The sequence below is a fragment of the Anguilla anguilla genome, chromosome 6, assembly GCF_013347855.1.
Source record: "Anguilla anguilla isolate fAngAng1 chromosome 6, fAngAng1.pri, whole genome shotgun sequence".
Lineage (NCBI taxonomy): Eukaryota > Metazoa > Chordata > Actinopteri > Anguilliformes > Anguillidae > Anguilla > Anguilla anguilla.
The window spans coordinates 51,507,441-51,533,237 of record NC_049206.1 but is presented as its reverse complement, the minus strand read 5'-3'; the positions used below and the strand labels follow the sequence as shown (position 1 = coordinate 51,533,237).

The following is a 25,797-nucleotide window of genomic DNA, read 5'->3' as shown; positions in this document are numbered from 1 at the left end:
TGAAAATTTTTACTGAATCAGAGCAGGTTAAACATCCGACATGAAGGCATAACGACAGATCCCCAGCAGGAAATTGAACCCACAACCCACTGAACCCATTATATTATAATTGGTAAAGTTGAATTTACACTGTCAAGAACAAAATATTCACATGGAAGTTTAAAATACAGTAGCATTTATTTTGTCATTTAATATTTGTTTTTGATTTGTTTTCCACACTTAATATATGGCTTTCATACCAAGCTTGCATTACATGTTTGGACAAAATTCCCTAATGCCAAACATCACAAATCACAGCATGTACTTTTTTTCTGTGTAATTTAGTCGAGTGATGAACAATTGTCCAACATAAATATGTACACAATGTACAGTAACTTCGTGTATGGGTGCATTCAGAGGAAACTGGAGTCACTGCTTAATTCTTTAAATCCGCATTGCCATTGACCATGCAGACAAACCACAAGAGACTACACAGGGAGCTCACTCTTGAGAAGAAATGGGATTGCTCTTATCCGCTGAGATGAGGATGAGACGTTCTACAGACCAGAGCAGGACATGTGCTGAATTTAAAAGACAAATGAGTTTGAGCCAGGCTTTGAGCCCCCAATATGACTGGTTGAAAGAGAACCAAAACACACACACACACATACAGGTACACGTACACATTCACACATGCACACACACACTCGCACACACGCACACACGTACACATGCACACATACAGGTACGCATACATGCACGCACACAGACACATGCACACGCATCCAAACAAAGGCATACTTGTACATGTACACACATAGACACACGCACACGCACACACGCACACCCACACACTCGCATGCACACAAACTGTCATTTACAGAGGAGTTGGTGCGAGGGGAGATGGCAGAACGGTTATCTCCACAACCCGTCAATGACACACAGTATTGACTTGGCCCAACAATGGTGTGAATAACTCAAGCGTTTATGACATGCCAGACAGTGATTTATGTTTGTGTGCATATACAAGTAGACATAAATTCGTATTTATTGCTCCAAAAAAATGTGTGGAATCCTATGATTATAAGAGCTGTCCTGTGGTCTGTGGTCTTCTGAGAGGTTGCTATGGAAACCCTGCTTTTGAAAATTGTGAATCATATAGCAGTTATGAGCAACCACAGGAATAGAAAGTCTGACATTGGTAAAATAGAATTTTTTAAAATCATATTTGTTTGCCTAACATACTGGTACATTCCTTTTTTTCTTTTTAGAATCCATTTTTCAATGGTAAATCAATTCTGAAAACATATTCCACTACCCGTATTCAGAACTAATGCATCACACATTATCTGAACTTTTTCACAGAAAATAGATTTCTATCGTGCTTCCATATTTCATGATAAAACATCTATTTGAACAATTGTATAAAAGATACAAACATAAGTATCTACAATTTGCGGTGTAACTGAACAATACTAAAGGAGAGCTGGAGGCATGTTTTAAACTTGTCTTACATCTTAATGCGTAAAATATCGATCTGCTTTTCAATATTAACAGATATAAGTAGAAAACTGCTTTCCGAATTTCACACAATTTTACAATATGTGCTATTTCAATGAAATTTATTCACTTTGCAAGGAATGACATCAACGCAGTAATACTGGTCTCCTCCTTAAAAACATGGTTCCAGTTAGACAAATAGAAGACAAAAAAGCATGAAGAATGTATTTGGTTATGACTGTTCACAAAAAATGAAGGTCCTTGATATTCTGTTTATTGACATTAAACTGAATAATTTTGAACTTTCAAACATACCTAGCATTGAATGCGGAGGCTATTTCATTTTCATAAGAAATATATACAGAGCGTACACATTAAAATAGACTTTGGAAATTTATAAGGTGGTAACTGACAGGGCTAATGAATGGTAAATCAGAAATTGCCTTGGGGAAAATGACACAATGTCCCATATGGTGAGCGTTGTGTAGGCTATGAATCTTAATTTTCTTTGATGGACATCTATGTAGTACACACTTAAGAGCCTCTACTTTATCTCCTGACAGCTGAGCCTTAAGTCATCTCACACTGGCTGTATTCATTGTCGTATTGCCTTATTATTAACATTAATGGTAGGCCTGTTCATCAGTATTAAACCTGGATTAATCCAATGTGTTTACTTCCGATTCAATAACGATGGGTCAATATATTGTACTGGACAAAATGCTTGAGTATCACAGTTGGTTATAACATTACAGTAATACTAATTCACTGCCATATATAGCATCTGTATTATGACTACATAATATCTTGGCCAAACATTATGTAAACAATAACATACTTTGTTTATGTATTGCCAAATCAGTATATGATTCATAATTGTGTTTCTGAATTTTCTCCTCAACCTCAGATTTTTCTTTTTTCACAAAGTAATTTAAAGAATTATATTTCACACTGAAACATTTTTGAAGTGGTAATTGCTTACACATTAAATAGTCATTATCATTTTCTTACCTTTTTTCTCCAAAGTTTCATTTTCTGTCAGCAGAAAAAAGGATAATTCAAGTTACTATAATAACAACAATAGGGTAATTCAATAAAACAAAATGAAGCATACAGACTATATTGTTATTATGTTTAACCATACAGCACAAAGTCTATCTCTTGCCAGTGTCTACTAGTTCAATTTCTTGAAATATCTTTTTTTGCCTTTATATGAAGCGCACAACAACATGTCTGGTATTTGAGTGTCAGATTACTTGCATGATGAACTCTCTGTTCAAAACCCAGCCAAATGTTTCACAGTACGCTGAAAGTGTCGACACGATGGAACGAGACTGTTGTTAAATTACTGCTTCATACCAAGCTGTGTGTGACCATACACTCAAAACGAAAGCAGGCCTATATCTAGTGTTTACAGTGTTTACTGATTGGCTTAATAGAAACCAAATAGATAAACTATGTGGTGCACTTGGGATTGTCACTGCCTGAACTTTTCTGAGCAGTGGATGGCTTGACCTTCTTTTCCATAGCTCCTGACTCTTGAAAATAAACAATCAATATGGTGCGCAATACGCTTCCAACATAATTAAGATGAAGATGCCCGAGGACGTGAGCGCACAATCTACACCCTTCATCTTCACTGGAGTTTCATTGGTTTTCTGTTTTGAGGACTCGTGCCCTGAATGAATCAAGCAATAAAATATAGGACACAATCTTTACGACGGGTTACGATGCACTACTGTATGCTAACTCCGCTAATTTGAAGCCATAAAAGTGATCATTGCACAGTTTCCTTTCTCTCCAGAGATGAGCTTGGCTTTCCCTGTTCTCTAAAAGAACAGGCCAGTAAACAAGAGCCCAGATTTATGTAGGATGCTACGCCATGCAGTGCGCCCGCATAATATGAATTTGAAAGCATCTAGGCAATATCAGCGCGGTTATCACCTTTCTTTATGGCTGTTGGCTCGGGTTGCTCTTCAGAAGCCCCGGGCTCTGGAAAAGACACAAGGAAGAAACACATACAACGTGGTACAGTGAGCTTTTTACCATCCACATTTAAAAGCTAATATACTGATAGCAGTAAAACAGCTGCAGCACACCTTCTTTGACTGGGGCGGTCATGACCTTCTCCTTGGCAACCTCGGGCTCTGGAATAATAAAGGAAAACAGATTCAAAATTTATAAATTTTACATGACAATGTTCTCATTACACTAACTGGCAGGCTTGAAGGCAGTTACTGCATTTTTATCACCTTTCTTTATGGCAGCGGGCTTGAGTTCTTCTTCCAGAGCCTCCAGCACAGGGACTGATCAGAAATAAGATGTCAAAAAAGGACACGATGCAATGTGTTTCATATAAAAGTAATTATTATACGGCTGACAGATACTGCGGTACTGCCTGGTTATTACCTTTCTTTACAGGTGCTTGCTTGGTCTCCTCTTTGGAAACTACAGCCTCTGAAACAAATACAAAAAGAAACACATAATATGAATCACTCTTTTCTCACTCAAATATTCTAAATCAGTGGTGTCACTCTGAAAAAATGAACAGAACAATTCAGTTAAATCTACCAACATGTCACAACAATAAACTGTGCTACGGTCACCATTCGAGTTTACCACCTCCTGTTTTTCCCCTTCAAGGAAAATGTCATTGTGCACAGCTGTTTCCTGTGTTAGTTCTGCACATCTCAAGGATGAAACGGTGCTTGCTGCCACTGTCTTCTTTTCTGAAATGCAGTAAGACACGCTGCCAAGGCTAATGCAGCTTGTCATTTATAACGAAAGGAATCAACAAGCTGCATTAGCCGTGGAACCTAAGACTGAAAGGCAGAACCAGACTCAGTAGTCTGACCCATTGGATCATATTCAGGGCAGAAAGAGTTCTTTCCCCACCTTTCTTGAGCTGCACTGGTACAATTATGCATCTTTCATTTAAATCAAAGCCGCTATTCTTACCGCAGTACAAATATGGTGTAATATAGAGACGCTTGTTTAGATCCACTATTGAAAGGTAAGGAGTAAGGATGCAGTTATTGGATTAAATAGAGACAGAAATGAAAGATGCAGTGTGAGGATTAGAGTCAAGATTCATCACTTTTATTACTGTTACAATATTGTTAAAAATGAGGAATTAATGGTCAGTGCAGCTTTATGCCGCAAAACTGAAATGCCAGTCTTATTAAATGAACTGAATAGTCTTAAAATTAAAAAAGGAAAGTCATTAGAACTCTTTAAAACTAAAAAAAAAGTCACAACCTTTCTTTATGGCGCCTGGCTCCAGTTTGTCTTTTGTAGCCTCCAGCAGAGGAACTGATCAAGAATAATGCGAAAAAAGGACAAAATGTAATATACTTCATTATTATTAATTATTATACCATTGATAGATACTACCCAGTTATTACCTTTCTTTACAGATGCTTGCTTGGTTTTCTCTTTGGAAACTTCAGCCTCTGAAACAAACAGAAATAATGAAATATGAGTCACTTTTCTGACTCTAATAATATTCTAAATCAATGGTGTCAGTTTGAAAAACAAATGCTACTATTAACTGAACAATACCATTAAATCAACCAACATGTCACAAGAATAAAGTGCACTATGGAAGTACTGTACTAAAACTGTACTAAACTTAAAAAGACCAGAGAATACTTGAATTGTCTAAGCTGCCCAACTCAAATGGTTCAAGTGAATTTGTTTGCTCAGATCTTTTGAGTAAACTGAACTTGTGGTTTATCAGTGTACCTTTCTTTGAAGTGATCACTTTAACCTTCTCTTTTGGTGCCTTAGTATCTTGAATAATAAAACAAACGGCATTGGGAAAAAAAACAACAACAAAAAAAAACAACAAAAAACAAAAACAAAAAAAATCATGATCAATCAATCAATCTGTGGATAAATACATTTTCACCTCATTAGATTGGAATTAGAATTAATCCTCTAAAATTTGATTTATAAGTATTAATCAATACCAAAAATGGTAAATGAGCTGAATAATAAAATAAATGCAACAATAATTTTAAAAATAACTCTGATAGCACTATTACGACAACTACATATGCGCCCACTTGGGACTAATTTGTACTCTCTGTGAGTTGATTTAACACTGAACATTGTACTGTGTATCATATCAGCACTACTGCCACTGCAACAGTGACTACAAATGTCACTGCAGAAACTACTGCTACCACTACCTCTACTGCAACTACAATAACATTTACTACAACCACTACAGTGACTACCACTACTACTGCTACTACAGGGAGTAGTACTAATGCTTCCACCACTACAGGAACTCCTAGCACTACAACATCGGCTACTACCACTTCTACCAACACTAGAGCAACTGCCACTACTACCACTACAGTGACTTGGGTCTCTATTAATACCACTAGTTCTATGATGGAAATACATTTTGGTGATCTTGAAGACCAGAGCGTCTGTTGTGCAAAATGTATTGATCGATTATCCTCGACACTTGAACAGCATGAAAAACAAAATGGTTACAGTACCTTGCATTGCAGGGGTTGGTTGAATTGTTACTATGGGAACTTCTGAACCTGAAAAGCACACATGGGACCATTCAAATCTTTTCCCCCTTAACAGGAATTAGTGCTTCATTATAAGTTACTCCTTGAATAAAGGCTGCAGTACAGTTCATTCCTCAGAGCGTTATGTCTGCTGCAGTGCTATGGTAGCAACACCAAGGACAGAGCAGGTTATAATTAATGATGGCCAAGCATAATGCAAGCAGTTACCTAATAAAAGCTGCATCGAACAATTGTGTCAACTCAATAAACAACTGCTACTAGTAATGATTACAATACTCAGCTGCATATTAGCATAATGTACGCAAATTTATAACATAACATAACATAACATAACATAACATAACATAACAATGAGAACAGGCCATTCAGCCCAACAATGCTTGCCATTTTCTGGACTAAATTGTACTAGTGCCCTGATTACCTACAGGCTAGATAATATCTACTGTAACATCATATCAAAGCAAGATGTTTAACAATGAAAACAGAGTATGTAACATTATGAATAAATACCTTATTACCTATAAGACATTTGCTTAGCTACAACAAGCTACCTTTTTCAATGTGCAGAAACACAAAGAAATAAACCACTGATTATTTGCACTTCACAAGAAAACAGCTAAAATTCAAGTGTCAAGCTAGCTAGCAAAGGTAACTCTGAAATTGAACTGTTTGGAGTATAGGTTACTTTATCCCTGTCTGAATTCCAAGACAAAACAAACTAAATAATTTGTGTCAGAGAAGACAATGCGGACATTTTTCACTTTGAACATATCACGCAATGAGGCAACATTTATTTTTAAGGCAGCATATTTTTCGCTTGGGGTGGATTAACATTTTAACCTTTCGCTTGGGGTGGATTAACCCAAATTGGGTGTTAGTGACCACAGACGTTCTAAATGTGGAAGGTTACATGGGATTTGCTGACCTTGTCAACTGTTAATAATTAGTTACAGAAACATAGTAGATACATGTGTGTCTTTTTTAGTATGCATGTACAGAGTCAATTTTGAACATTTCAGTCTGAACTTCCTTTGAACAAGTTTTCAGTCTGATTAACAAAAGTCTTTGCCAGTGAGGATTCATAACAGAACTAAAATTTAAAAGCTGATTTAAGGGTAAGAAATGCCATTTATTGCATACATTATTGTACGTGTGGCAGCTATATAATAAGCATCTTTCCATCAGAAATCAAAGAAGATCTTGAGCCTTGAACCCAAAGAACTCCTTGCCCACCTTATTTATAAAATGCAACAGTAAGCTCAATGTGTGTGTCAGGTTTCTGTCAGGCTTATTCTCAGGTGTCTGGTGAGTCATATTGCCTGGTGGATTGCACAGTGTACAGAAAAAGGGGCAGTTTGGAAGAATGGAAAACTCTTCCAAACTGAAGGAGAGCTGTAGGGACAAGTCCACAAATATTTGGCAGTCCAAATTAGGCAATAAAAAAATTGGCGTACAGAGTTGTTAAAGTAAATGAACAGTTTCCATGGTTTTGTGTGATGCACAGAAGATTACCACAGTTTCAGGTTCCGTGTATTCTATTTAACATTCCTGCCAATTTATTATTTTGTGGGCTACCAGTGCACAACCCAGACTGACATGGAAGTGCACTTACATCAGTGAGTATTTCCCTCTCCTTAAAAGTGGATACAAATACTGATCACCTCATATATTAATTAAAATTAAAATTTTTAAACAAATGAGAAGCGGGAAGAAGCTGGAAATGAGAATGGGCAAACTATTTAATGATACCAAAATAAAGAAAATCTAATTAAAATTTCATGTCTAGCAACCAGTTTGTAATTCATTTGTAAGGCTACAGTACCTGTACATTACAATCAAATGAGTCCTACTGATACCGTACATGCCAAGCATAGAACACTTCCAGTAGGCTGCTTTGACTTGTAGTGATACGGCTTAAGCCATGCTTAAGGGTTGAATAGTGGTATTTTATTCATTCAGAGTTCAGTTAGACAGGCGTACTTTCTCTTTAAAAAAAATAAATAAATAAAATGTTCCACTTTCAGCATAGACACCACATATTTGAAGCCACACCTTTTCCTGTTAACTGGATTGCCAGTCCTTATGAGCATCGAGCTGATCCTTGTGCACATAAGGCTGGTTTGATAAAATTTTAACTAAGTTTTGTTTGATGAATTGCATTTTCCCTCAAAATGGTTAAGTGCATTTTTTTTAAATCTAGGAATATGCGCATTTGATTGAATTTCATGCGTAATCTTGTGGAAGATCAGCTAACATGCTCACAAGTTTTATAGCAGAATTTTACCCTTGCTTTAATGCCACAACAAAGTTATTAAAATTTTATTGGGTTAGGCACAAAATCCCCCTAGCGGACTGCACAGAAATTGCAACTATATTATGAAATAGTATACAGCAAATGCTTGCAATTTTCGACCATGACAATGACATAAAATACCTGTAATAATAGGAGGTGGCATGGGATTGTCTGTAACAATGTGGTGCACTGGAAAATAAAAAAATTTATGCTCAAAAATATATAAAATATATCAATGAATACTAAAGCCAAACTATTCACCTGTAAGAAATGCATATCTTTCTGACTGACTTCTAAATATGGCTCAGCATTTTAGTGACTGGGTTTTATTGCCTGTAGTTCATGGGAAATCTAACACATATACATGGACAGTAGATTAGCAAATAAATAGATAATTGGCTGCAATTAAGCATTGGCTAATTAGATAACAAGTGCCTAATGAGTTTTATGCAAATTCTCATGAGTGAATGGACAAGATAATTCTAGCAATGAAACTGAAGGCTTCAATTTCTGACAAAATGCTCCCTCCTATTAGAAGTAGCATATACACATTTGGTAATGAGTTCTAAAAAGAAGGGACTTGAATTTGGTGGAATTTATCATTTTGTACTAGACAAGAATATCCTGTTTTGCTACCGAAGGGTCACTATGCTCATCTTTAGTGTCAGATAACCACTGAGCAGCTGAGATACTCTGTAGACTGTAGACTTTGCAACTACGTATGGAGTTATTCCACATCAAAAAAAATCTTCATTGGAAGATACTGGAAAAGATAACTACCAACTATACACACATAGAGGTAATGCAGGATGCTATTAAAATATATCCATCAAATTCTAAGCGGTGGACTGCATTAACATACTGTATAATTACCTAGACTACAATACTGTATCTGGTATGGTGAATTCATTTGACATAGTGTCAGTGGGTATTAATTGCAAGTTAGATAACATATATCATTAACCCTTAATATGTGAACACTAAAACAGTGTAATCAAATGTTACATTTTTAAATATATAAATGTGAATATTATTGCCACAATATTGCCAGTGTTACTCCGACCACTCTGTGATTCAACAAGCAATGACATACAGTACAGCATAATTAGCACTGATTAAATAAATAATCAAGGTGATTCCGTATGGTAATGGAATGGTTGATAATGATTGCTCAAATGTATAATCTCGCTACTGGAGGACTGAACTAAAGGCTGTAAACCCAGGTTACCACAAACACAGGGTCTGAGGTAAGACTAAATATATAATTTGAATATTGCAGTACTTACCATACCAGCCAGGGGGTGCTGGACAGTACACTGGCATAGGTTTGCATGGGGCGACTGTAACACAAATAACACTTGTAACATTTGTGAAGAATGTGCGACATTACTTTTAACACAAAAATACTGTGAAACATTGAACTTAGACTTAATTTTATTTTTACCTTCAGGCTCCTTTTTAACAGGTGCTATATCAGAAAAGGACAAAAATCGGGAAATAGTCCAGTATTAGATCTCTATAAATTTTAATTAAAGGATATTTTCTTTTTTCATTTGAAATTCAGAACTCTAAGTTTTGGAAACAAACTTTTGTAAACAATGCAATTTTTCTACCATGTATGATATATTTCCTGTGGTAATATAATTACGTAACAAAAATACCTTCTTTTTTTGCTGGTTCTGTCTTCACTTTTTTAGGAACCTCTGATTCCAAAAAAAAAAAAAAAAAAAAAAATTATATTCATGCTTCAGCATTCAGTAATGCACACACAACCACAACAGTCTGTATTAAACTGTTCTCTTTTTTTTTTTTGCTTCAGTCAATGGATGTCTAAAAAGCACCTTTCTTTGCAAGCTTTAAGTGAAAGGAGACAACCAGTAATTAGTCAGAGCCATTCTTCATTATCACAGTGCCAGTACAATGCATGCTATTTTATGAAGGAAGCACGACAGTTTTAATAATGCATAACTCGGCTAAAGTTCCGTCAATCTAACGACAATGTGTTTTGTTTAACATTTTCTGCATATCAGTGACTGACAAGCATTATTTTATGTGAGGAATTAAGTTTATTAGTCCCGGGCAAGAAACAAGTAGTGGCACGGACCATTGGAATGGTCTCTAAAACTTCTAAAAAAACTTTAGTATTCTGAATACATCACTACATGTCATGTATGAAAATGAGCAATTTATTTATCAATTTACCTTTCTTTTTAGGTGAATCCACATGCACCTTTTTAACAGCTTCTGGGGCTGAAAATATGCAGTCATTAAAGGAACACTTTTGGATTAAATGTTGATTATTGGTAGACACATTGCACATATTTTTGTTAATACAATCATTTATTAGATCCTGCACTAAATCAAGTCCATGAGTTTTCTGTAACCAAAACAGTGCAACTTTGGAATTATAACAAAGTTTTCTGAGGCTAACTTCAAATTTGAATATACATTTTCCCCCAATACGTACGTATATACTTTGGAATTTAAAAATCTGAATGAATCTATTACAAGCTAAATAATTCCTTTCCAACGTAAGAATCAAGCCTACCTCAAAATATGTTTTATTTTCGTGTTTAAAAAAAAAAATTATGACAAATAAATAATGAATTAAAACAATCACTCAACTTTAATAATCAAATGAAATTAGCCATTCAATTAAATCATTTTCAAAAGTATACCTTTCTTTTTAAGTAGTTCTGCATGTTCCTTTTTTGTAACTTCAGGTTCTGAAAAATGAAGGAAAAGAGAACGTTAGCCCAGATGGTGCAGAATTTTATTTTTTTTAAAAGACTGATTTCGTAAGTAAAACACCTTGCTGACCAGTAAATATGTAAGCTGGTTTATAATAACAAAATAACATGGGCGGGAGGTGGTCAGCTAAGCGTTTGACTGGACAGTGTATATTAAGGTAGCTTCCAGCAACTTCCTCGCTGACTTGCACCTAGACCGGCTTTGAGCTATTAGGAACATTTTCCATTAAACAAATTCTTATTTAAGAACAATTTGTAATACAATCACAGTATCCTGACATAGGTTAAAGCCTCTAGACATCTTTAGGAAGTGTTATATGTACAGTATTTGTATAAGAAACACATTTTATGAGAAATGCAGGTTTACCATTTGTGACTTTCTCTTGTGAATGAACCTAAAATAAACAATAAAAGGGAAAAAAAGAAGTTTGTTGAAATGCACAGTACCTTTTTTCTTGGGTTTTTCTTCAACAGGCACCCTTTTATGAGCTTCTGGTTCTAAGAAAGAAAAAAATCCAAGGTGGCAAGTCAGTAAAAGCAATTTAATTAAATCTAAAGTTCAAAAGAGATTGGCCTTATATTCATCATTGAGAGGGGCACTGGTGAAGGATACTTCAAGAGAAGTAAGCTTCAGAAGCAAATTAATTTCTCTTGCAGTGCTTAGATCGATTAATCTACAGTTTAAAGCTTTAGAAATATTTAGCTTGTTTTCAGAATTGTATGAACAGCAACACTGTTGCTATTTGCTCAAAAGCCACACAAGCATTTTTACCTGTGGGTTTTCTTTGAAACAGTCACCTCCAACTATCTCTTAAGGCCAAAAATGTATAGTTTAAGATAAACTACATTTCCCATAATACATATCTTCAAGGTAGTTTTAAGCGAGCAGAGTGGGATCATCTCAGTGAAGGATACAAAAGGCAACGTTTCAGTTCCACTTAGAGAAAAATTGAACTGACAGTATTAAATTGAAAATACTGTCTGATATTGCGCTGTGTCAGATCTTAACGACACACTTAAATCCTATTTAAAGCGGACACACAAGCACACAATTTGCCTTTATCCTTTTGAGACCCAGCTGAAAAAAACTTTTATTTATTTATTTATTTATTTATTTATTTATATACATTATAAAAGTCTTGAATGACAAAATAAAAAGAAATTGCAGTGAAATTAAAAAATATATATATGTTATTTATTTTTGTTGATTGCCCATTGAGTTTCAGCGTGGTTGAAAATATGGTTTGTGAGATTAAGACCAGAGGCTCAGGGGTCCTGCAGGGGACACTGGGCCTTAGGAGGATATCACCGCCAGCAGTGCCTCCAGTGGTGGCTAAAAGCACACTAGGAACAAGACTCATTTAGCCATAATCGATTTATAACATCATGCATGAATACAAAATCATATTAATTTCATTTATTAAATATGACTTTTTAGAGATCTCTGAAACAGAATATCTGGATCTTAAAATGGTATATAAAACAAATGAAATGATTGATAAATTAAACATGTATTGCACATAAGCAGATTTAATGTGTACCTTTCTTTTTCAGTAAAGCATGGGCCTTTTTTGTGATTTCTTCACGTGGTTTCTTTGAAACATCTGCCTCTAAACATAAATTCATCACATAAATAAAAAAATCCTTCCACAAATAACTGACCAAATTGAAACTTTTGGTAATTATCTTGTGGGGAAGTATATGCTGTTTGCTGATGGTCAGTCGGCAGAGAGCATCATCGCAATCACTACACATAAATAGTATGAGTCAGTTACAGCCCTAAACTTTCACATTGCTTACGTGACAAAATAACATACATTGGGCTCTTGATGAGTTTGGTCACTAACATCGTGAAAGTCAAGCGCACTAAATATTTAAGGCAACAGTTCTACCACAATGCATTTAGCAATTAGCAAAGCCGTGAAATGCTGACTACTCCAGAATGATGTTTTTTAATTCTTTTTTCTTTCTTTAGTGTAAGCCCACCCAAAAATACATAAAACTCAAATTGAGGAAACTCTGAAACCATTCACTTGGAGGCACCATATTTTTCACACTAAATAAAATGGAAAATGATCCATGACGACAATATAATTCATGTGCCATAAATCAGTTACTGTTATGGGCTTATCATGCTGTGTAAGCGTAATACATCTGATTGGCTGGACTGCTGCATTGTGAACTAAAATTTAAATGAGTTTTTTAAACAATCCTGATGCAAACTCTTTATGTCTGGGTTTTTAACAATGTTATCTTTTCGGCCTTGCTAATATTAAAGCAGCGATTTGAAGGAATGTTTAGTGAAGCATTTAAATAGCTGCAGCTATGAGCAGTATATATATAATTCAGCAGGCTAATCTAACAGTCTCATGACACATACTTTCACTTTTAGCAACTTTTCTTTTAGCTGTAGAGTGAGGCAAAAACAAAAATGAGACAACAGATTGGCCACAAATTCATTAATTGCATATTTACATATTTCCAAATACAGTACAATGCAATTTCCAGTGGTACTCATCACTAACAGACTTCATATAAGTCCAATAGGGACAGTATGTACTCATTCAAAAAAAATTGTACTCCGTCCATTTATATAACATGGAATGACTTAACAACTAGACACATGCTATTTAATTTGTTGCTATTCTTATGAGATGCCATGTTGGAAAATCTTTCCATTACAATGTGATACTTGTGATACTTAATTGTACTTACTATGTGTATGTAACTTAAACAAAATCTACACTTTACTTCAAACTACGCTCCTTGTTTTACATCACTGCAAAATCACACGAGTAGCACTGCTGTTGTAAAATGTCTTACATCGCTGTCAGTGTGACAGAGAACATTAGAAGACGCATGTCTAAAATGAAGTAGTTGATGGATTAATTGCCACCCAGGCTAAGCTTTCGAGCTGTCAGTGACATTTAAAGTTTCAAATTCTTTTATGTTTGGACACAAAGGTCTGTTCACAAAAATTCAAATTCACAGATTGTCCAAAAATACATTTAAAAACTGCTGCTTATTTTTTTTCAGTCCTTGATAATAAATCTGTCATGCGACCAAAAATAAGGTTAGATTAAAATTATGCAGATCTTTTGACCTTTCTGATTTGAATCAGTTTTTTTCAAAGAGGCATTCTACCATAGCATGCAGTACCTTTTGTCTTTGCAGTCACAGCTTTTGCTGAAAGAAATAATTAGAAAACATTTAGAAACAAAAGGCTCCTGAACAAGAGGCCTAGTCATCACACACAAAAACTATATTGAATGTATGACAGAACTGGTCATGATATAATCACCCCATTGCAATGATGTGAACCATTTATAGTTTCCTTGACAAGTGATCTTTCTTTGAAAATCGTTTTTCTCTTCTGTTCATCAACATGTACTGACAATATATTTCCCTTTTAACATTTATAGAAGTGCATGGGCAAAGGGATAATCAATATATACAGTACATGCACATAAGGCCAATAATAATACAAATAAATCACATTTATTAGCATCATGCAGTTGCACAGAAAGCTTTTTTTTTTTTTTTTTTTTTTTTTTTTTTCACAAGGCTGACTCGAATCTCATCCAGTCATAGAGCTGGATATTTACTGTACGTTACTATGTAACTCAAGTAGCAGCTTCAGGGCTACAACAATACCGACACCTCATTCATTGATTGGATGGGTACATCGTATATGTTCTTACCCTTGGTTTTCACTGCAGAAAGTCGAACTATGAATTCAGAACAAAAGCTGTGTCAGTTCAAAAGCATTCATAATACTGAAGGCCTTGACTGTTGTTATTCACACATTTATGATTTATGGATTTCAACAGGAAAATTACAGATCTGCGTACATGTCAGAATCAATGTGCCATTATATGTACATTTTTACAAAATTTCTATAAAGCTTTAGAGAGGTTGTGTATTTATCAATTTATTTATCAATTTTTATGCATATGTAGTTTGTTTTGGAGATTGATGCAAAAAAGATATTTATACTTGAAATACATAGTTCAATAAATTCAATGCACTCAATAATGGTAAATATTTCATCAACATAAAACATTTTGAAAACATCATATTTCATCCCATTACATCAGCCAGAGCAGCTTAAAAGCTTTAGGGTGATGGATCGCTTTGCATTTTGAGCAATATGTTTACCAAGCGTATGCATTAATACATTAATTGGCACATAAAATCTGGCCCGCATTTATTATAATCAAATATTTTAAATCCCTATTATTGCTAAAAGAAAGTCCAGAATTCATTCTGAGTTCTGTGCCAGGGCTGAAAAAATGACTTGATTTAATTCCTGCCCGATCTACAAAGCAACAACTATTGGACAGCAGGGGGCAGTGTTGCAAGACACTATTTGATCTTGGACAACAGGAAAGAAAGGAAAGGATGCTTTTGTTCAGCTCTGTGCTTTCCACTGCCTAATTACGCTCACGATCGCTCGATTTCGGACACGTATTTGAGCACAGAAAATGCATCAATTCCTCTGCGCACATAAAAAAGTTACATAAAAGCAGTTTGTGATTTGATAACCTGAAGAATAACTGAGTACTTGGACACATCAGCCTAATTAAATCACCGGGGAAGGTTTCGGTACTGATGCCATGTGGGAATCCATATCCAGCATATATTATGTTCTTCTGATTTACTTTTTAGCTATGCATTATTTCTTTATTTCTTATGCACATCAGAGTGCAAAACACATGTGAAAGGAAGCAGTGGTTGAATGGCACTGAGGATGAGATTGAAGGATGATCAGACATTAATCATTTTTCCAAAGGTCTCTATTTAAGTCTTCAGTGCATTGGAAAATACTATTTTATGAATGGGCATTCACATTCAAATAAACCTTTTAAATATTTAGTTATTGAAATGTATTTTTTATCAAGTCATGTGATGTTTCGCTATTGAAGCCATTATTTTGATGGAAGAGAGGACCTTTACCTATGTGCTGTTCCTTGCTATCTGTAATTAAATAATTAAGCTTGTTATTCAGTCCCTTGTTAAGAAAAGTAAGACAAAGCAAAGCAACATTCACTACTGTGTTTATTACTCTGTAAATAGCTTGTGCTTCAAGTAAAACTATTCCTTATCCATTTAAGGAGTGAGATCACAAATGTGTGATTAGAACATTCTAAGTTGAACATTCTAATGCTGATGTAAGAATTACTACTTGTAATTGAAAGCAATAGGGTTCTAGAACACTGACTTAGTAGCTTGGAGAAAAAACATTCCAAGAAAACTACACTTCTCATCTCCACTATAATTAAACTCAAATCTATAATTAAAAATAACATTTCACCTTACATAAATATAAAGTCCAGATCAGTATTTATTCTGAAGCTGAAGAAACATAAATGTCCAGACTGAGCAAGTGTACATAATGGGACCCTTTCATCTTTGCAGCTGTCAGAAATGAATTATTATAGGTTCTTCCAAGACAGCCAATAATGGTGCAGATGTGACCTTCCCCGGATTCAGTTAAACCTTTTGCTGGAGTTATCTCAGCTTTCACTTTACTGTGTGTTCATTACAGAAAATATCTAAGGAAAGATTTTTATCGGTCAATGTGTTTAAAGATTCCAACGAGTTATGAAGGCACAAATGAATACATTACAGAGCTGACATTGGTATTGAGTTACATAGAAATCACTAACAAAATCAAATGCTCGGTGTGCAGGAAACAACAAAAAACAATAATGATAAAATTAATACTGGGCTGGGTTAACTTTTAATGTTAATCTGTTATCACATCACAGTCATTGTACGAAAGTGCACAATATATTGACTGATGAAGGAGATTTTTTAAAATCTATTAAATTACAATATTTTTGTCCTTAACTTTTCTGTTCCTGATTGTCAAGTGGAGATAAACCATTTATTAATTGCTGATTATTGAATATGTATCTCTTTTCATTATTTGGGTACCATAGTCTTATCTGAAGCTATGCAGTGTTGAAGAGGTCTAATCTGGAACAGTTATGGGGCCTACAGTGTAGAAATTAGCTTCAAGGTGTGCATGACGCAAACAATGGAATTGAAGAACATCATTTAAATTACCAATCAATCACATTTTAAATGTGTCCCTTGTGATAAAAACATTGAAAGCAATGGGTTTTCATTTTAGAAAGAATGGGGCGACATAGCTCAGGAGGTAAGACTGATTGTCTGGCAGTCGGAGGGTTGCCGGTTCAAACCCCGCCCTGGGCGTGTCAAAGTGTCCTTGAGCAAGACACCTAACCCCTAACTGCTCTGGCGAATGAGAGACATCAATTGTAAAGCGCTTTGGATAAAAGCGCTATATAAATGCAGTCCGTTTACCATGTCTTTCCAGTACTGTATGTCTTTTCTGTTAATTTCAGCGAACACTGTATTATAGATACTTTAGATTAAAAAATGTGGCACTTGCTTTAGCCTGAGTTAAAGACAAAGCACCAACAGAAGGAAGTTACTGACAAAGAGCCTCTTTAAAGTAGTGCTATTAATTCTGGGTCATACATACCTTCTTTTACTTCGGCCTTTTTCGCTGGCTTTACTGTAAAGTACGCAAACATAACGCAGGTAATACAAGTGTTTAATATAATAACATAACATCACACAACAATTATGTGTTCCATGCAGTATTAATTCCATACCTTCCTTATCTTTCAATAAAACCTTCTCTTTGATTTTAACTGGAATATAGAGATGCAGAGGTAATGAGATAAGTCAAGGCTTATTTAAAATAAATCTCGTCAAATGAATTGCTGAATGATGATCAAATACTTAACAGTAATTTCAAAAAGGTAGCTTCAAATGCAATTATCATAGATTAAAATGAACTTGATTAAGATCATACCTTCTTTCTTCGCTTCTAATAATTTCTTGCCTACGAGGAAGAACATACATTTCATCACATACTCAGATGAAGAGGTAAGCATCAAATATAAAATAATGAATGTTTTAATGATATTGGCCTGTTAATAACTGTTGATGTCAATCAACAGGCTAGGTCAGCAATCATACATTATTATCATTGTACATTATTTTTTATTATTATTGCAGCCAACAAAATACCATATGCTGGACAGGATTAAACCACTATATCACATTTGGATCTGTGATCATATATGTTAAAGTTTCAGAAAACCGAATTTAAGTTGTGGTTATTTTCCCCAGACATGACAATTGATTGTCTTCTTAATATTTCTTTCAGGTTTTTAACGAAATTATAACCATTAATTTTGTAATAGTAGATTATCGTGATCTGCTCAGCAGATAAGAACAAGGTGGGTGTGTATTCTGAACTAATCAATATCCATATGCATATGACACATCATATGTAAACCATTCCTCGTAGCTAGGTTAGAGGATCAGACTACCAGACAACATGGAAGAAAGCAACATAAGAGAGGCTTTACCATTGTACAGTTAAGCCTGCAGATGAATCAATGTGTAATAAGGTTGTAACACTGAGCTTCTGTACACTAATATTAGATTTGACAGCAGTCTCAAACTCTGGACAATACACCCCAATAAAGGGCTCTGATTCCACATATAAAAGCTTGAAAGCTATTTAATTATCACTCGCTAGGGGTAGGCCTCCTCGCCGATCCATCTGTTCTGCGACACCATTTGGGAGTGTCACTTGTAGCAACAGTTGGGAGGTAGGTGAAGGGAGGGAGGCACTGTGCGATGCACCAGCGCTGGCTTTTTAGACAAGTTGCATTATTTTTGTAGATAGTTGGTGAAGTACTCCTTGTGAGAATGGGCACTACAAATATAAAATTATTGTTGGGGTTATTGCAATATTATTGTGCCTGAGGGCCTCCTAAAATTAAACCCATTTCTTGTGAGTCTCTTCATTTTTTGGAAAAGAAAAAGAAGTGTATTGGTTTTTCTGCATCCACAGAAGGCACAATGCTTAGGCATTTCCAACTTAGCTCGCACTAAAGTGGCTAGAGTATCATTTACATATTACAAGTAGAAAGGATTTCACTGGTTTTGACGATTTAGTGAAGGACATTGTACACAGCTAACCCCACCCACTGAAAAAAATGTTGCGATATTCACAATTTGTGGTGGAAAAAGTTTTTTTTTTTTTTTACCATTTTAACTGCAGGATTTGTCAATTAAGTAAGTGCATATCGATAGTTACCTTCTTTCTTCTCTACTTTTTCAGGTTTACCTGCAAGAGAAACAGGCTGTTACATAATTAAAACAGCACCATAATTTAGAACTTTTTGAATACTTTTTCCTGCACAATGTTTGCTGCACTATGCACACTTAAACAATACCATATATTATAAGGATTTAAGGACTTTCTCAGACTTTTTTGTGACTTGAAAAAACATTATGTTTAAATACCACAATAGATTTAGTTTACTGGTTAGGTTTCCATCTGATGTAAACCAAAAGAAACCTAAATAAATCAACTTTCTGAAAACCTTAAAGAAAAATAATAGTCTAAATGTACTAGTTGTCTATCGTTCTGACAAAGTACTTTCTTATATTCTGCATGCAGGCAAAGCATATGCATGGGTCTGTTAAACCTAATCAGATCTCACTCAGTGAACTGACAATAGCTATCAATCAAAACTCCCATCATGAACTTCGATTGCATAAGAAAAATGTTACAGCAACAGTTTCCTTGTGAACCTGTCAGACATCAATAACCTCTTATAGCTTCATTCTCACCATGGATTCCTGGCTCCTTACTAACAACTTATAGTGACATTCTCAGCATGAACTTCTCACTCATCTGTAACTTGGTGATTTTATATTATTTGATTTGCAAATTAAGGTAAAAAAAAATAATTTATATCTGCAGACTGCCTAGGGCAACAATGTTATGCTGATATTCATTTCATGTCCATTATTTCAGAAAAGAATTTGTTACATTAACATATATAAATCATAGATAGTTAAAAAAATGCACCTGTTTCTTTGAGCTTAGGCTTTGATTCCTTCAGGAGCTTAGCTTCTGCAAAGCAATGATACAGTTGATAAATGAATCAAATACAATATTTAACTCAGTAAATAAACTAATCCATTAATAAAATCACCAACCTAACAAACACTCTACGAATCATTACATTACACTTTATTTGGCCTTTATCCAAAGAGACATACAATAAGTGCATACTGAAGGTCTTTGGAACAACAAACAAGTACAGATAAGATGCAATTCTCATTAAGTTTCAGATATCCATGGCCAAGAACATCAAATTTAATTCACTTGGTAAGCATAGGCTAAGTCAGTAAAGTTATGGCAAATCATAGATAGAGATATGATAGAGCTACAGTATACCATCAAGATGAAGATACAAGTGAAGCATGAACATGCTAGATTAAGATTCAAGTGCAACATGGAAGCGCTTGAAGATCAAGTGATACATGAGAGTGATACTACAGTAATTTTGGGGTAACCCTGCAGAAGACTAGTGTTAGAGTTAGACATGGAACAGTCTGAAGAGATGTGTCGTCAGACCACGGTGGAAAATGAGCAGTGGCTGAATGGTTTTTAGAGGAATGGGGAGTTCGTTCCACCCCTGGGGAGCTAGGGTGGAGAAGCTTTGTGGCTGGGGAACACGCTAATCCAAATATCCAGTATTGTTTCTACCAGTGTGTTAATCAATGCCTTTTTCTTGGTGAGAAGTATACTTTATATAGAGGTAGAAAAAAATGGCAAGAATATGCAGCTAATGGGTTAAATGTGATTTAAAATACAGCATCTCATAAAAATGAAGGTCAACATTAGATTTAATAAATTACCTAAATGTTGTGTCATAGTGATTAAGACTGCGCTTTGAATTTTAAGGTGTTTCATTTCTATTAATTACAAAGAATATTTTATATTGTCTAATAATGTGTGTTTGCACAAGAAGGATAAGCAGGTTTTAATATTACGCATTGAAACATCAAAAGGTTATTACTGGAATTCATTTTAAAAGCGGTGGCTCTAAGATACAGAATATAAATACGACAGCGTTATTAGAAATTTGGATTGCTTGAATTTGTCAGAATTAATGTGACACTTTTTGATTAAATGGCAACCTTTTCGAGAAGATGAAATCTATCTAGTACAGCATCCAGGCCAAGCAGCTCTATATACATTTTCAGGGGCAGCATCATAGTGCAGTGGTTAGAGGGCTGGGCTTTAACTGAGAGGAAACATTTCATTTTTTCTGTTTGGATGTAGTAGTTGTACTCTTCAGTCAGGTACTTAACCTGAATTACTTCAGTACAAAAACAGATAGCTGTGGAGGTTGCTCTGGATACGGGTATCTGCAAAGCTCGACCCATATCTTTCTTTTTTGTGATCTGTATAAATCATCTCCGTTTGAAATATCTAGTACGAAGCATGTCTTCGATTGCTTTCAGCGAAACTGTGACCAATTTTATTAGACCGTGCAGCATTTCAATATTTTTTATTGTACCCTCCAGCAATGAACATGATCTGCGTTATAAAAAAACAACCTTCCACATTTTTTATCTTTCATATAAACCTTTCTTGATGTAAACTGAACTGAACTGAAATCATAGCTTTTTAGTTTGGTTCAGAACATAACTTACCGTATGTATGCATTAAGAATGATAGCGGATGTATATTATGAATGTGCAGGTTAAATGTTTTTGGCACCAATCTGGCAAATAGATCATTCGTGACAGACAATGACATTCTTCAGTGACTTTATCTATTGCATAAGCAACACCACCTAATTCATCAGAGGGGAGGTTTCATACCGGTAATGAGGTGAAGCAACCTACTGACTGTCAAGCCTGATTAAAATCAAGAAGGAAAATCAAGAAATGCACGTGAAGAGGACAACACAGCTATTGATACATTAGATACAGAGCAAACTGAACACACTGTCCTTCAGTGGGGTTATCTGGGGCAATCACTGCCAGAATTGTCCACACTGGCACAAGGTTACAGCCACACACAGTCACTTTGAGTCAAGCAGGCCTCAATTTTGGAACAGAGTCACAACATCTTCACGTTTTCACAGTGTATGATAAATGCTATAGGCTGGCTGTACCAGCTGAGCTATACATAGTGCCAAATGCATTCATCTGGATTTGCAATCGTATACCTTCGCCGATTGAAAGTTAGTCTGATCACAAGTTCAGGTGCTGGTAATGTGTGTAATCTTCCATCTAACTTATTATGTTCACAAGCATCAAACCAAGCTGTTAACTTCCGGGGTTTAGAGTTTAAAAAGCTAGCATTTGCTAATATAGCTAATGAGCAAACAAAAGCACACACTGACTGTGTGTTGATAGTTGACAGGCCATACCATACACCTGTGCTCCGTTCGCATGCTACTGCACTTTGTACAATTTCCACGAATTCTTGAAATGAATGGGTCCAAAAGTGGGTGGCCTGGCACTATAATGGACAAACAATCTGGCGTCGAATCTATGCCCAGACGTAACAGTACATACAGTCGCTGCAGCAAGCATAAATGTGTCAAGTTCAAAGCTCAGTCGCTACATTGAAAGTCAAACTAAGACAGGCATACTCCCAGCTGGCGTAACTGGCCCCCTGGTTGCGGCAACATAAACAACGGACCTTAACCTGTCAGGAGTTGACAGGCCAGTCATTATTTCCATGCCAAACCTAGACACAAAGGCTCGGGGCGCAGCTAGGCTAACCTGGCATGCTGTAGGACCATGTCTACAGCACACATTATGCAGCAGTTTGCAAAATGCTATCATCTGATTTTCCTGTCCTGTTGCTGCTCTCCTGGAGTCTGAGCAGGGTCTGTTCGTCATTAGACTCTGTACCATAGATGACCATATCACCAGCTCACCACATGAATGTATCATGATACTAAAAAGATTAAATAAAATTACAGAGTACAGGGTGTTCATCTAACGAGCCACGTGCCCAGACAAAGGTATTGATGGGGAGGTTAACTAATAATAAGTGAACCATGACCAACTGTTAAGAAATAAAGTATTTGGCTTTTATTCATACTTCATTATTGTGAGTGTGGCATGTATGTCATAACTGTCAAATCCCTGTCTTTCTAGAAGGCCATTGTTATATGAGCAGCATCTCGATGTGTGCTGCCCCTCTGGAATGCTGTCACCTCAGGATGAGCCCGTGGAAGGACCAATAAGTGCCCAAGATTTTAATGTAGCGCCGTGCTGTCAGGGTGCCATCAATCATTACAAGAGGTGTTCTGTAGCGACAAGAAGCTCAATAGATTTTGACCACTGCTGTCACATGATCTCTGAAATGGTAACAGGACTGGAATCTATCACAAGCTGAAAATATTTTTCTTCTTTGCACTGTGTCATATACATAGCTTGGAAGAAAGGTAACAATTATATAATATGCAAAAGCATATAGGTAAACTAGCAAATTGTTTTGTCTTAATATGGCAAATAGTGCTGGTTATTATTATGTAACAAATTATATGCAAATTATATTATGTGCTTTTCCTCAGCTGAACACTGTCTTGCGTGTGTGTGTGTGGGTGTGTGTGTGCGTGTGTGTTTGTCCATATCCACTCCTACCTGTTCTTTTCACACCTGGAGTCTTCTTTTTAGCAGGTTCACGCTCAGCTTTCCTCTTCACCTCTTTGGCTGACCTTGGTTTGGCTTCTTCTAAATATTAAGAAACAAACAACAATTTTAGATTAATGCATTGAACAAGAATGAGGATATCGGTCTGTTATTGTTTTTATATGGCTATATCATGTGAAGTGCTGTCACATCCCTGATTCAGAAGTATTTTTAATTGATAAGCTATATAAGCACCATAACCATTTCCAGTTCCATTAATGATCTAGCCTAAAACACATTTTGTGATTTTAAAGAATGTAAAAATCATTGACAAAATGAAAAAAAAGTTGAACAAATTATTCAGAAATAATTAAAATAAATATAGGGAGGTATGCAGCTAAAAACAGTAATCATAAAACATTTAGCAGATAATATTTACTTGCACAAATGCAATTTAAATCTCACTTGGCTCTATTGCCGACAAGCAACAGTATCATCCATTTAATACCCGGAGAAAATGCAATTAAAAACAGCTCTAGTCACATTAATATAGAGCCCAAACTTCCAGTGATACAGATAACGGAATTAAAACACCAGCGTTTGAAGAAAGGCTACTGCGCTGTATGAATACTCCTTCGGCTTCGGGCCGGGGACATTTTCTGCTGTTGTGTGTGGACCTCTCTTCAAAGAGAGGAAGCCAATCAGTGGTTAGCCTCTCATTGTCTGTTGTTTCCATCTGAAAGGTCTGAGAGTCTTTCGCACTGCGGTGGGGCGGGGGGGGACCGAAGCTGTTTATTTCAGAGGCTAGCCTCTTTAGCCGAGCGGAGCCCATCAGTCACAGGGGGAAGGACAGAGACACCAGCAGCTGTCTCCACGCGCCAGCCGCGCCCTTCGCTGCTATCTTTATTGTCTCATGCTGCTTTCTCAATGGCCCTCTCTGAAAAGAGAGGAAGACCTCGCAGTGTGTGTGTGTGTGTGTGTGTGTGTGTGTGCATGTGCAAGAGAGAGAGAGAGAGAGAGAGAGAGAGTGCGTGTGCATGGGCCTGTCTGTGTACATGCGTTTGTGTGTGAGACCCTGTTGTTTATCACTGTGTGTGTGTGTGTGCATGTGTGTGTGTGTGAGAGAGAGAGAGAGAGAGAGAGTATGTGCATGTGTGTGCATGTGTCCGTCTGTGTATCTGTGTTTGTGTTTGAGACCCTGTTGTCTATCACTGTGTGTCTGTGTGTGTGTGTGTGTGTGAGAGAGAGAAAGAGAGAGAGAGAGAGTGTGTGTGTGTGCATGTGCCTGTCTGTGTACCCGTGTTTGTGTGTGAGACTGTTGTCTATCTCTAATACAGTGCATATAAAACATGGGAACCATAATGGGTTTTTCATGTACAGCATTCAGCTTTTTTTGTGTAAAACAAAGTGACAGCAAAGCTCGAGACTTGAACTGTATATGTTTTTCACAGGAGAACCAATTCATCCTTCTCACTGTTTTATATGTTATGTCATGGAATGAAAGAACTGCAGGTCACTTTCTACTGATAAAGTATGCAGATTGCATTGCCCTTTTGTAAAATTAGAAGAAAATCTTAAGAGCGATAAAATCAGTTCTCGGTTTACCCTTTGTCTCTTTGTTTTTTTGTGCAAAGACTGGGTGGGAGGAATCATCTCGGGTAGTCAACAACATATGAAATCAATACGCTTTGGGAGGTAACTTTAGCTTCAAAGAACAAAGGCATAAATAAAACTGAAAACTATCTTGCAGAAGCTAACGCAGGCGCACAGATCATTAGACTTTGATAGAATAAAGTTAACTTATGGAGCTGTGCTTTATCCAGCGTCAAGAACTGGGCAGCAAGCAAGATGGACAGTAAATCCATATGCATTTTAGGGTGTTATGTTAAGCTTTTGCTGGATGGAGCAAATGGATATTGTCTGCCTCATGCCTGGCTCTGGACCTCATGCTCTTGGCAGGTCCCAGGATCAAGGCCAACCTACAGTCTGTGCCTAGGCGAAGGAGGAGGAAGACTTGTTGCACAACCATCTCTTACGACCCAAAATATCCAGGATTACTGTGCACCTGAAAGGGGCTACAGATCTAATATAGATGTGCTGGGACATCTATATTTGCTATTTACAAAAAGTGGTTCAAACTAAGAGAAAGAAATGTGCAGAATATTTGAAATTTTATACCACTAAATGCTATAAAGACTATTCTGTTCATATACAGAGA

At 36.1% G+C, this 25,797-nt stretch overlaps 1 protein-coding gene across 1 annotated transcript in view; it reads right to left on the bottom strand.

The window, feature by feature from the left end:
- Window positions 1–25,797, bottom strand: part of trdn (triadin) — a 72,936-nt gene that overhangs the window by 11,268 nt on the left and 35,871 nt on the right. The window contains exons 15-40 of the mRNA XM_035423023.1: window positions 23,592–23,681; window positions 20,002–20,046; window positions 19,222–19,251; window positions 17,923–17,952; window positions 17,720–17,758; window positions 17,587–17,619; window positions 14,774–14,800; window positions 14,232–14,258; window positions 13,453–13,479; window positions 12,614–12,682; window positions 11,520–11,570; window positions 11,001–11,048; window positions 10,525–10,572; window positions 9,984–10,025; window positions 9,767–9,790; window positions 9,609–9,662; window positions 8,464–8,511; window positions 5,991–6,038; window positions 5,224–5,271; window positions 4,884–4,931; window positions 4,738–4,791; window positions 3,889–3,936; window positions 3,732–3,785; window positions 3,579–3,626; window positions 3,424–3,471; window positions 2,491–2,514 (exon numbers count right to left, since the gene is read on the bottom strand). Coding sequence (XP_035278914.1) covers window positions 2,491–2,514; window positions 3,424–3,471; window positions 3,579–3,626; window positions 3,732–3,785; window positions 3,889–3,936; window positions 4,738–4,791; window positions 4,884–4,931; window positions 5,224–5,271; window positions 5,991–6,038; window positions 8,464–8,511; window positions 9,609–9,662; window positions 9,767–9,790; window positions 9,984–10,025; window positions 10,525–10,572; window positions 11,001–11,048; window positions 11,520–11,570; window positions 12,614–12,682; window positions 13,453–13,479; window positions 14,232–14,258; window positions 14,774–14,800; window positions 17,587–17,619; window positions 17,720–17,758; window positions 17,923–17,952; window positions 19,222–19,251; window positions 20,002–20,046; window positions 23,592–23,681 — 1,152 coding nt within the window. The remainder of the gene's footprint in view (window positions 1–2,490; window positions 2,515–3,423; window positions 3,472–3,578; window positions 3,627–3,731; window positions 3,786–3,888; window positions 3,937–4,737; window positions 4,792–4,883; window positions 4,932–5,223; window positions 5,272–5,990; window positions 6,039–8,463; window positions 8,512–9,608; window positions 9,663–9,766; window positions 9,791–9,983; window positions 10,026–10,524; window positions 10,573–11,000; window positions 11,049–11,519; window positions 11,571–12,613; window positions 12,683–13,452; window positions 13,480–14,231; window positions 14,259–14,773; window positions 14,801–17,586; window positions 17,620–17,719; window positions 17,759–17,922; window positions 17,953–19,221; window positions 19,252–20,001; window positions 20,047–23,591; window positions 23,682–25,797) is intronic.